Raw genomic sequence first — 12,648 nt, forward strand, 5'->3', positions numbered from 1 at the left:
TTTTTGATAAATGTCTTTGATGACGTCATATCCGGCTTTTCGTGAAAGTTGAGGCGGCACTGTCACGCTCTCATTTTTCAACCAAATTGGTTGAAATTTTAGTCAAGTAATCTCCGACGAAGCCCGGACTTCGGTATTGCATTTCAGCTTGGTGGCTTAAAAATTAATTAATGACTTTGGTCATTAAGAATCTGAAAATTGTAAAAAAAAAATAAAAATTTATAAAACGATCCAAATTTACGTTCATCTTATTCTCCATCATTTTCTCATTCCAAAAACATATAAATATGTTATATTTGGATTAAAAACAAGCTCTGAAAATTAAAAATATAAAAATTATGATCAAAATTAAATTTTCGAAATCACTGAAGTTCAAAAACACTTTCATCTTATTCCTTGTCGGTTCCTGATTCCAAAAACATATCGATATGATATGTTTGGATTGAAAACACGCTCAGAAAGTTAAAACGAAGAGAGGTACAGAAAAGCGTGCTATCCTTCTCAGCGCAACTACTACCCCGCTCTTCTTGTCAATTTCACTGCCTTTGCCATGAGCGGTGGACTGACGATGCTACGAGTATACGGTCTTGCTGCGTTGCATTGCGTTCAGTTTCATTCTGTGAGTTCGACAGCTACTTGACTAAATGTTGTATTTTCGCCTTACGCGACTTGTTCTTTATTTGCCATGTCAGTGTATTAACGATACGTTTCCCGGCTGTGGTTTGGCCGGGTCAACTGAGTTAAACTGTCAGAAAAAAAGCGATGTGACTTGCATGCTTAGTCACTATATATAATAAAGAGCAAGCAAAAACACACAAAGGACAAAAGGGCCCCGTGTCCGCTGGTAGCACTGATATTTAAATAATTAGACCAGTGGCAGACAGTCACTCTTACTCGACCCATGATGAAAGCAATTTTCTGCTGAGACCTCATTTTCTCATAAACACCCAGGCCTTCTCAGCTTCTTCTTCAGCGTTCGACAGTAATCCTTCTCAGCATTGTGACCAGTCACTATTACTGGAGACAACATCCTCACAAACCTTGACTGATAGATATTTTGCTTTGTATGCACATTTTGAATGAAACAGAAGCCAAAGAAGAAGCTGAAAAGCGTGTCATCTGAGAGCAGACGACGCAAATTCCTCAAGGGAGACCAGTCTTTTTCAAGAAACAAATTCGTTTGCTTCAGTGCTCCTTGGCTCTTTTTTTCGCAGGTTTTGCACACGGCCCTGTTTTGTTTTGTGCGTTACATAGCAGTTTCAAGTCGAAGAGCCTGATTCATTGACTTCTAGTTCTACATTCAGACAGCCATAATGGTGAAGGCAGTGTGTGTGCTTGTCGGCAAGGTCCAGGGGACCCTATGCTTTACACAGGTAGGTTAACAGCGACTGACATTGGTTTTCAATATGTATTTTTGCGGTCATATGAAATACTGAAGAAAACATGTTTCTATAAAAATAAGGGATGTATCCATGGCGTTAAAGTGTAAGTTTGCAGGAAGGAACGCAGGCAGGAATTGAACGGTCGGAAAGGAAGCGTGTTTTTCTCGTGTCCTTGTGTATCGTTCACTGGACCACTACTTACATTTCTATCGTCCAGTGAACGATACCTTCCGCCTGTGGACACACATGCAACAGATAACTTTAGCCTTGAACTATTTCTCTGTGTGTACCGGTGAGCACAGCGCTGTACGATAGTCGTTGACAGATTCAAAGGTCAACATGTAGTCTTTAGTACTGTAGCTACATAAAACTAATGTTTCCATTCTCCCCATTATTCTTCACGTCGGTTTCATTGTCTGATCGGGTCTGTTGTCGGAGACATGTGTTGTAGATGGCATTTCCAGAAAACACGGTAAATTATCAGTATCACCAAGACTTGTTTTTCTTCTTCTTCGTTCATGGACTGAAATTCCCACGTTCACTCATGATTTTGCACGAGTGGGTTTTTACGTGTATGACCGTTTTTTCCTCACCATTCAGGCAGCCGTACGCCGCTCTCGGGGGAAGCATGCTTGGTATTTTCTTGTTTCTATCCAGGTTTCCCAATTGCTTCGTTTCCGGCCGATTTATGTGGAGCACGTGATGCGCACAAAAAATATGGGCAGTCTAGAAGTGTCGTCTGCGCAATGATCGTGGCGGCTTTCTTGACCGCCAAGGACGACCGCGCACGTTGTGAGACGTCATTCGTTAGACCTCAATATCCACCGAACTCTGACAGGGGTTACAGGATCTTTTCCCTGCGCATTTGGTCTTGTGCATGCGTGTACACACGAAGGGGATAAGGCACTAGCAGGTCTGCACATAAGCTGACCTGGGCCCGGAGATCGGAAAAAATCTCCACCCTTATCCTACCAGGCTGCCGTGGCCGTGATTTAAACTCACGACCTTCCGATTAGGAGGCTGGTGTCTTATCCACTAGGCCACCAAGCCCGTCTGTTTTGTTTTTAAACTGCCCTTTATTCACAAATGTCAAAGGATGGTAAAGCATGGAGTACTGTGTTTTAGACTTTATAGGGGCAGTGCAGGGGTGTGTTTTTGTCACAGATATAAAACAGCCAAAAGCTTTCTAGAGCGGTCTCGGAGGAACACTGTCAGTCTCAATCTGTGTAAAATGTCATATTTTGGTCAAAAATACAAATAACGTATATTAACTATTCCGGTAAACATGTTTTGGGGCTCAAGGCTGTGTGCGGTATGCCAAAATGGACCCACATTCCATCTTTTACAAGTTTTTTACATATTCATACACAGTCTTGACGTAAAGTGCCCAAAATAAAAAGATTTCTCCCACTCGCCAAGACTAATAGACGTCCATATATTTGTTAGCATTTGATGTAATTAGTTCACATGCGACTCTAGCCTGCCCGGTGACAGACCAAAATGAATTCGTAAAAAATTTGCAGTTTTTGACTCCTTGCATGAAAGTCAATAAAAAAAAACCATTTCAAACAGATGGCTGCCTGAGGTGTGACTGAAAGCCCTAGGGGCTCTGTGCAGCTTGATGTGCCAGTGTCAATAACTTTAAAATAGTGCTAATTGAGGGGTAAGAGCTTTGGGATTATCAGTCCAAAATTTACAATAATTAATGATTGCTGTTTCATCTTTGTTTTATTTGTGTGTTCAGGAGGAGGGCACGCCCACCAAAGTAGAGGGAGAGGTAACAGGTTTGACGCCAGGTGAACATGGATTCCACATCCACGAATTTGGTGACGCAACAAATGGTGAGTTTCGCGCAGAGAGCAACTAATTTGTGTGTGTATGTAAGGCCTAAAAAAAAAAATAGGTGTGGTTACGGTAACCCGACCTACCCTATTTTTAGGGGCCGACCCTATAACTTTTTATTACATTTGTCAAAACAAAACAAAAAACCAAGAAAACGAGTGCAGAAAACGCAATGAAAGCGAAATCGCCCGAGTCGCACACTTATTTCCCTGTCAAGTAGGTTTAATTTGTACACATTACAAAAAAAAAGTAAAACAAAAAAAAGTGATTGCCTACCTTCCTACCCTATTTTTTTTGGCTATGTTACCGCAACCACACCTTTTTTGGGGGGTGGCCTAATTGGGGGTTGTGTGCAGAGAGAATGGCTGTGAGTGGTGCGTAGGCGTGTGTGCATTGCCAGCCAACAGATCAAACAATGTAATTGTGTTTTGCATGGATATATGCAATGATAGCTCAAGCTGTTACAAATGAGTACAATGAATCACTATCAGGCCAATTCATTTTCAAAAATACCCACAGCTTGCTGCTATTTTTTCTACTGGGTGTGTGCGTGTGTTTTGTTTTACAGGTACAGGCTAATGTGTATTTTGTGTTGGTGTGTATTTTATATTGTAGGATGTTCATTATTTTTAAGACTGAATATGATATTTTTCCTGGTACAGGTTGTGTGTCAGCCGGTTCTCATTTCAACCCCAAGGGAAAAACACATGGAGGTCCTACAGATGAAAACAGGTATATACTATATAGTTGTTTGTAATTGTTTTCGGTTGTGCATGGATGAAGGGTACCATAAAAAAAATCAGGAACTCCTGAATAAAGGAAGGATTTCCTGATTTTTAAACTATACAGGATGTCAAAATCACACATAGAACCCCTCTAAAAGTCGGGACCAACAGTGTATGTGCAGATTCCTGATTTGAATGATCACAACAGTTATCCCTGGTTGTTTGTTGTGAAAGACAAGTGATGACTAGTTACAGTGCAATGACTAGTTCAAAGTTGAAGCTTTTCACTTTGTGTTTGACAATGACAGTTGTAATGTTTCAGACATGCAGGTGACCTTGGGAACATCACTGCCGGTGATGACGGCATTGCCACGGTCAAAATCGAGGACAAGCAAATCCCCTTGATTGGGCCCTCTTCCATCATTGGCAGGAGTCTGGTTGTAAGTACATGTACAGTCGAACCCACTTAAAACGAACACGCTAGTTACGAATTTTGACTTATAACGTATTAGTTTTAAGTTCCCAACTGAATACCTCTTTCTTCATGCTTAAAAAAAATGCTTAAAACAAATTCTTTGTAACGAATTTATGCTTATAACGAGCACTTTTTGGATCCCCAAGCATGCATAATGTCTGTAATTTACTCACGCTTATGACGAAATCTTTAAACTCGTCCCGAGATCGACATATCATGGGAATTTGAGAAGTTTGAATACATGTCAAAGTCTTCCCTTGCGTCGACTGCTTGAACCATTGCTCAACCGATCACTGAATAAAGTTAAACTGATTACACTGTACTCACAAAACAATTTCAAATTTAGAATCAAAGTGATTGATAGCTCAGACACTGAACATGAATGACTGACTGACGTTTATTTCCTTCGCGAATACCAAAAACGAAACATCAATGTTTTGAACGGACGCCATTGCCAAAAAATATAGATGCCAGAGTGGTTTCCCTTGGACAAGGGAAACCACACTCTCAACGTTTGCATTCGCCGGTTCGCGATAGTTTTATCAGTCAGTCAGTGCTATCGATTTGGATTTGAACATCATGTTGCAACAAAACAAAACAAACTAAATTGGCCAAGGTTTGCTACCCGTCGCCAAGATAAGTGATTCCGGACAAATGATAGGAACACCGCGAATGTGGACAGTGTCAGTGTGTGCGTGTGTGTGACCAAAAACGTAACAACTGGATGAAACATCTGTGTGCTCACTCTCACTCAAACTCAACAATCATCACTCAACATGAGACACACATGAACATGTAACTGAATATGTCACTTTATTGTCTAAACGTGAAGCAGCATGAAAGTTGCGAAAGAAACAAATTGAAACACCATAAAATGTACAAGACTTAAAAAAAATAAAAATAAATCAATCAATTTTCTTAATACGAATTTTGGTTAAGACGAACTTTTTTTCCGATCCCCAGTGATTCGTCTTAAGCGAGTTCGACTGTACATATATATATATTTCTCCCTGTCTCTTCTGCCAAATGTCTGAAGGGCTCGTTTTGAGTACACTACAGGTGAAAGGGTTGTTGAGCACCTTAGAACCAGACAAGGGAACAAGCTTAGTCGGTTGCGGCGCTAGCTTCAAAACCAGTTGTAGCTATCCTCATGCAGGGGCTCACATCTACGTCGGACATTGGACATTCACGAATATTTTTCCCAATTGTCCTATACATTTTTTCATGCAAGAGGACATATGTCTTATTGTTACATTTAGTCAAGTTTTGACTAAATGTTTTAACATAGAGGGGGAATCGAGACGAGGGTCGTGGTGTATGTGTGTGTGTGTGTCTGTCTGTGTGTGTGTGTAGAGCGATTCAGACTAAACTACTGGACCGATCTTTATGAAATTTGACAGAGTTCCTGGGAATGATATCCCCGGACGTTTTTTGTATTTTTTCGATAAATGTCTTTGATGACGTCATATCCGGCTTTTTGTAAAAGTTGAGGCGGCACTGTCACGCCCTCATTTTTCAATCAAATTGATTGAAATTTTGGCCAAGCAATCTTTGACGAAGGCCGGACTTTGGTATTGCATTTCAGCTTGGTGGCTTAAAAAATAATTAATGAATTTGGTCATTAAAAATCGGAAACTTGTAATTAAAATTGTTTTGTTTTTTAAACGATCCAAAAACATCTTATTTTACATCATTTTCTGATTCCAAAAACATATACATGTTATATTTGGATTACAAACAAGCTCTCAAAAATTAAAAATATGAAAATTATGATTAAAATTAATTGTCCGAAATCGATTTAGAAACAATTGCATCTTATTCCGTGTCGGTCCCTGATTCCAAAAACATATAGAAATGATATGTTTGGATTAAAAACAAACTCAGTACGCTAAAAAGAATAGAGATACAGAAAAGCGTGTTATCCTACTCAGCACGACCATTACCGCACTATTCTGGCTTGTCGATTTCACGGCCTTTGTCACGAGCGGTGGACTGGCGAAACTACGAGTATGCGGTCTTGGTGAAAAAATGCAGTGCGTTCAGTTTCATTCTGTGAGTTTGACAGCTTGACTAAATGTTATTTCGCCTTAAGCGACTTGTTTTTGTCACAAAGTGGTCATTGTCCGATTATGCTTTCATTTGATCCGGACATTGTCAGTACTTTCCAATTTACAGTAGTTTGATTTGCTATTTTATCGATGTTTTGCGAAGCGATGTCTCTCCAAGCAGACGAAACTTGGGGAGACTTAATGTCCATTTTATAGAGAAGAGCTTCCAAAGGTCGCAACTCTGAATGCTCCAAGCCGGTTGACAGTTGCCTCCCTTCGCTGTTTTTCTCTCGGAAAAAGCAACAATGAACATGCCGCCGAAACAAAAATTGGTGCCAAAAAAGGGCCAGCAGCGTTTGTACTTAAAATCTCTGCCCTCATCAGCGGCTAGTACCACTGAAACTGAGCTCCCTTCGGCCTCTGAGCAGCCGGAGCCAGATGAAACCATCGCTCTAGAAAGTGAAACTTCGGTGCCAAAGAAAGACGTTTCCCCCTCCCCCCACCCCCGCGCGTGGCTTCGTTTCAAGCTGGCCGACTTCATTCCCGTGGGTGTCGCACGACGCAAAGAAGCAACTGACGGTTTTGTTGCGAGAAAAAAAAATGTCCTATTGATTTTTTTTTCCAGGACAAAATAATGTCCTATCACTTTTCCATTGTCCAGGACATTTGTCCTATGCCACCTCTCATGGATGTGAGCCCCTGCTCATGGGTTCCATCCCCATGTTCAGCGAGTGATATATTTCATACAAACATTTGGCAAAACTCATGTCTATTTTTGATGTGCAAATACTGTTACTGCTTCTGAAAAAGCTGCTGCACAGACTTGACCCTCCAGCAAGTGCCTGAAGCCTACAAAGCCAGAAACTAATCTCTAAGCTCTTAAAATATTGATAGTCTTCACCTTTCAGGAGCAAAGATCTTGATCTGTACATCTTTTCTGCTGCTGACTTTGTCTCCTCCCTGCTGGCCAAATTCCACAACTTCTGGATGCATGAGCCCAATTTATGGTCAACCCTATTCACACGTTTCTGTTAAAATAAAGCATCGGGAGGGAGAGTACACATTTAACAAAAATATGTCCTCATATCCTGCTTTTCGTGCTGTTAACATGGCTAATGAAATCTTTCAGGTGCATGAAAAGGGCGACGACCTTGGAAAGGGAGGTAACGAGGAGAGCCTGAAGACCGGCAACGCAGGGGGACGCATTGCTTGCGGCATCATCGGCATCACTAAGTGAATATCTCCCATCATCTTAGCAACAAGCTGTCCACTACTTCATGTCCATCCTAGCCAGCAGGTGTTTCGTTGTTGTGTATAACTGTCAGCGTCTCGCGGAGACTTCATGAAGATCAAGGCTCAGTTAATTCTACCCAATGAGGACAATCTTTTCTTAGTGGTATGACCCTGTTTGATGTGTCAGGAATCGTCATTCCAGTTCAGGTGCATTTACATAATGTCAGTATGTGTGATGATAGATTTTCTTTTCTTTCATTGTAAAGTTTATGATGAATAAAAGAACTTCTTGTGAACAGAGATTCTTCTGGTATTTGTTTGATTCTTTGTGTTTTGATTCCTTGAATTACGCTCAGAATAGGTGGTTGGTATTCCTCTGCAGGCAATAGACCAGGACAGTAATCATGCACACTTACCATGAACGGCCGTTGGATCGTTTCATTTTACCCTGCATCCATACGCCCAGAGTTTTCACACTGTCTGGGATTCGTTTATTATTTTCCATCCAATTTAATTGTAAGGAAAGCAGACTGTTACTGTTATTCCTGCATTCTGGTGTAGAAAGGGACATAGCTGGTTACTAGCAAAAAAGAACGATGATTAAAGTTTGTCCAAAGTTTTACAAAACCAAGTCAGATAATTTACATGTACGTCATTCAGAGGGCAGTTGATCATCTAGCCTGTAAATAACTAACTCGTTAACTGAAGAATATTTTGTTGTCTTTTATGACAAATGTTAGTGTGTTTTTTTTATTGTAATCTAAACTCTTGCACATTTAGCCAACCGTTTCTTAATTATCCTTACACATCACATAATGATGACAGACTTCATTGTATTCGTCGATTCTCTTATCTTTCCGCGAGAATTGAAACGATTTTCACATCTGTTTCAGGCCTTCAGCCATCCCTGCAAATTTGTGATCAACACCTAGGCTACTTGCAATCGGGCATTCATATTCAGTCTTTGTAAAGTGATGTGCTGTATTTGTCATAGGAAAAGAAAAACAAATTTCAATTGCGCAATGAATAAGGGTTTGCATTTGTGTCTGTTCGTGTCTTTCCAAAGCATTAAAGAGTACATGTGTCATATTTACTTGCTTCTTTGTCATGCATTTGTGTGTTGTACAGTAATTATGGCAACAGTTTGTAAACTTGAAGATCTCGGGCACAGGGCACTGAAATCTAAATTGGGTTTTAAGTATGCACCCTGATGTTTTCTTGAAATCACGAGTCCTAGGCTTACCCCCCAGACATTTTCCTTTCATTAGGCAGATCATAGACCATTTATCCTGGACCGCCATCTAGCTCTCTCCGCTCTTCCTCTCTATTACGAGGTAGCGGCCTCTCGCATTCAGGAACCTACACTTACAAGCCTTTCAGAAATCGGGGGGACGTGATATCCGGTGTCGATTGTAAACATGGACGAAGTTGCCGAGGTAAGTTCTGAAAATGCTAAAATAAACTCAGCAAAAGTGCATATGGAACATGTTTTTCGATGAGTTTTGTTAAGTTTAGTTTGGAGTTTTGGAACATCCAGTTCATTGTCACCTCCCATTGTCACAAATAACTGGAGCGTACTTTCTTTTCACTGTCTTCGAATCGCTGGCGTTTCAAACCGAACGCGACGCGCCCCTGAAAGTCGAGTCGTAACCTCGAAGGGTCACGTGACGAGTTGGTGGTCCAGGCTATTTGGTCTATGGGCAGATGCAGTGTGCAAAAGCTCAGCATTTGGTTGAAAAGTGAAACTTCCCACAGGTGTCACGCACAGAGAACTGTTGGACTGCTGCAGTGGAACTCCCCTTTTAAGACACTCCAATGTATGCAGACCTGTTTACCCCCATAAGTGTTTTGGAGTAATGCTCAGCCCCAAAAATAGTAATCCTGACACAAAAATAGTAATCATTCAGCATTCGTCGCCAATTACAACGCACATGACAACTGTCTGCGAAACGCAATCATGCACATATATCCCTCATTCACAAACAAAACACATCAGTCAGTTTATGTATTCATCATAATTTCAAAGATCACATCAAAAGCACATGCATCACTGATTCTTTTTCTTTTGCTCGTAGTAGGCCTTTTTCAGTGTGTCAAGCGCTTCTCTACTGTACTTGCGCTTGCCGAATGAGTGAGGGCGAGACTTCACCACTAGAAGGCTCTCCAGCGTCTCATCAGACAGACATGATCTCTGGTCAGTCCTGTGCTTTTTCACCCCATTTTGCCATTGAAAAAAACAATGCCAAACATGTGAATTAATAAAAATATATATATTTTTTTTTTAAACATTTTTATCATTTATGAAAATCGTTGTCTTGACACGGATAGCGGAATGGCGTATATTTTGCAGAAAATCTTAATAAATTACGCCAAAATCGTAAGGGTAAACGGGTCTGTGTATGACTTCCTTCTTTTTAAGACCCTCCTTTCTCAGATATTCTGTTCACAACCTCTGTAAACTAATCTCCATTTTAAGACCCTCCTTTCTCAGATATTCTGTTCACAACCTCTGAGGCTCTGAAAACTAATCTCCATTTTAAGACCCTCCTTTCTCAGATATTCTGTTCATAACCTCTGTAAAATAATCTCCATTTTAAGACTTCTTCCTAGTTTCAAAGTCGTGAAAAGAGTTTCACTGTTTCCCACTCAACACATAACGTAAAGCAACAAGTTTTTGTTCTCATCATATTTTATTCAAAATACCAGTCGGGTTCTTCATGATAGACCACTGTTACACAGCATCCTGCACTCCGAACAGTCAACTGACACACAATTCAAAGAAAACAAACCGTACTTCAAACAACATCCACGCAGCATTAAAACCACTGAACTGTACAAATAGCTGGCACACGAATGGCCTTTCTGTACATGCAAACTGTACATACACACAGAAAATATCTTTACCAGATAAAAAAAACAAAAACGCACACACACCATGAGCACATTGAGGTGATTATTTATTCATTGTCCTAACGGCATAGGACTGAAACAATGAGTGATGTTCACAGACAGCACACACACAAATCACAGCCTGAATTACACACCCCAACCCCCTTTTCAAAGCCTTGTTCATGAAAAATGAGGTAATCTACCAGTCAACAGCAACTTTCATACGCAGTCCCAGTCCCTCAGAGCGTCATAATTGTAGAACACAAGAAAGCAGCCTTGAACTTGCCTGATTGACAGAACCAAGCAGGCAAGCTTTTATAACTTAAAATATTTGTCTGAACCAGTTATGTATAATAATGTAAACCAAGCTGTAGCTGTTAGGCATGCAGCATGTTTGCTATAAATCAAGGGTGAGTCAATATGACTAATAACACTACAGGGAGAAAAGAAAAGGTCATGATTATCTTAAATCATTTCATCATACTATACATGTAAAGTTATCCTACAATTCAGTTACTGCACCACTCGCTAGCTAGAAAATGACAGCCTCATGCATGAGATCATACAATTAAAATTAAAAACACCTGAAAGCGGACAGTCTTCCTGTAAACTCCTACATGTGACACTACAAAATCTTTCTCTTCTACAAATTATGTACAAATATATATTTTTTAAACGGCAGCATATGCCAAAGAACATAACTTATTCCCTCAAATGACAAATCAGTGCTGCCTGAAGAAAAATATATTTGCTGATGAACACTCCTCAGATCTTGGATGTTGATCATCATGGATAACGCTAAACAAACATTGCTTCATCCCACTTATTCTCAATTACACCCTGTACATCTCATGAACTTGCTCAGTTACCAAACGTTGAGCTAGGACATTTTTGAATTCCAGTAATTCATGACAATTCCTTATACTAGTGATAAACAAAAAATACTTTAAAAAAAGTTGTTTTGCCACGAATTGATAATGAATAGGTAAGAAAAGTTCTTGTTTAAGCGATGCTGCTCCTTGGATGGAACCCCATGAAGCATTACCCTCTTGAAAGGTGTTAGCATTCCCACGTTACAAAATGTTTGTTTTATTACGTACTTACGCGTTTAATTTGCCCTTCAACTGCCTGCCATGAAGATGATGTGAAGCATCCAAGTGAGTCAGGAGCAGCCAGGTTGCAACAACAGTACTTACCCTCCCCGACTCGCAAAGGCTTGTCAACATAACTGTTCTTTTCATTGTTTGGAACAGAAACTTGCTTTCGTTCACTTCATTGTTTGAAATATACTAACTTCTGCTCAGTGTTGTTCCCAGACACAAAAGACAACAGGTCAGATGAACCTAGATTAAAAAAAATATATTGGTCAATGTCCTGGCTGCAACAAAAAAAAGCTGGTTAGAAGACATCCACATGTCACAGCTGGGACAGGCCTGAGGTCACAACAATGCCTCAGTCAGATCAAAATGTTATGCGTAAATGTCTGAAGAATAAGGCCTGGGAACAACACTGTCTGCTTCACTCTGACCCTGTGCTTTTAAAATTTGAAGTAAGTTCGATTTTCCGATCTCCCAGGTCAACGTGTGTGCAGACCCGCTAGTGCCTTATTTTTCCCCCTTTGTGTGTTCACGCAAGCACAAGACCAAGTGCGCACGAAAAAGATCCTGTCATCCATGTCAAGAGTTTGGTTGGATATAGCAACACGAAAATACCCAGCATGCTTCCCCCAAAACCGGTGTATGCTACCTGAATGGCAGGGTAAAAACGGTCATACACCAAAAAATCCACTCGTGCAAAAACAGACAACATGTGAGTTTCAGCCCATGAACGAAGAAGAATTCAGTTCTTATCCACCTCTGGTAATGTCCCATTGTTATTTAAATTATATTTGAAATTTTGATGAAAAAGCCAAAAGGATTCACTTCTTGAGAACTGCTTTGATTCACTCTCTGAGAACTCAATAATATTGCGTATCGGCTATTGCGTGAATAGTTGTACCATTCCTTGCTTCTTGTTTTAGTTTTGTTATTATTATTATTACTTTCCCCCCTTTT

At 40.3% G+C, this 12,648-nt stretch overlaps 1 protein-coding gene across 1 annotated transcript; it reads left to right on the forward strand.

The window, feature by feature from the left end:
• Nucleotides 1–1,215: 1,215 nt before the first annotated feature.
• On the forward strand, nucleotides 1,216–8,007 carry LOC138961837 (superoxide dismutase [Cu-Zn]-like). Its single transcript, XM_070333508.1, has 5 exons — nucleotides 1,216–1,373; nucleotides 3,127–3,223; nucleotides 3,887–3,956; nucleotides 4,272–4,389; nucleotides 7,602–8,007. Exons 1-5 carry the CDS (start codon nucleotides 1,314–1,316, stop codon nucleotides 7,707–7,709), a joined length of 453 nt encoding a protein of 150 aa, XP_070189609.1. The 5' UTR covers nucleotides 1,216–1,313; the 3' UTR covers nucleotides 7,710–8,007.
• The last annotated feature ends 4,641 nt before the right edge of the window (nucleotides 8,008–12,648 follow it).

The sequence above is a fragment of the Littorina saxatilis genome, linkage group LG3 (genome assembly GCF_037325665.1).
Source record: "Littorina saxatilis isolate snail1 linkage group LG3, US_GU_Lsax_2.0, whole genome shotgun sequence".
Taxonomy (NCBI): domain Eukaryota; kingdom Metazoa; phylum Mollusca; class Gastropoda; order Littorinimorpha; family Littorinidae; genus Littorina; species Littorina saxatilis.

Bases quoted from the DNA above. Each gene is read 5' to 3' on its own strand.
- LOC138961837 (XM_070333508.1), top strand. From the start codon at position 1,314: ATGGTGAAGGCAGTGTGTGTGCTTGTCGGCAAGGTCCAGGGGACCCTA. The intron at 1,374-3,126 runs GTAGGTTAACAG...TTGTGTGTTCAG, and splicing joins GGACCCTATGCTTTACACAG to GAGGAGGGCACGCCCACCAA. The intron at 4,390-7,601 runs GTAAGTACATGT...GAAATCTTTCAG, and splicing joins TCATTGGCAGGAGTCTGGTT to GTGCATGAAAAGGGCGACGA.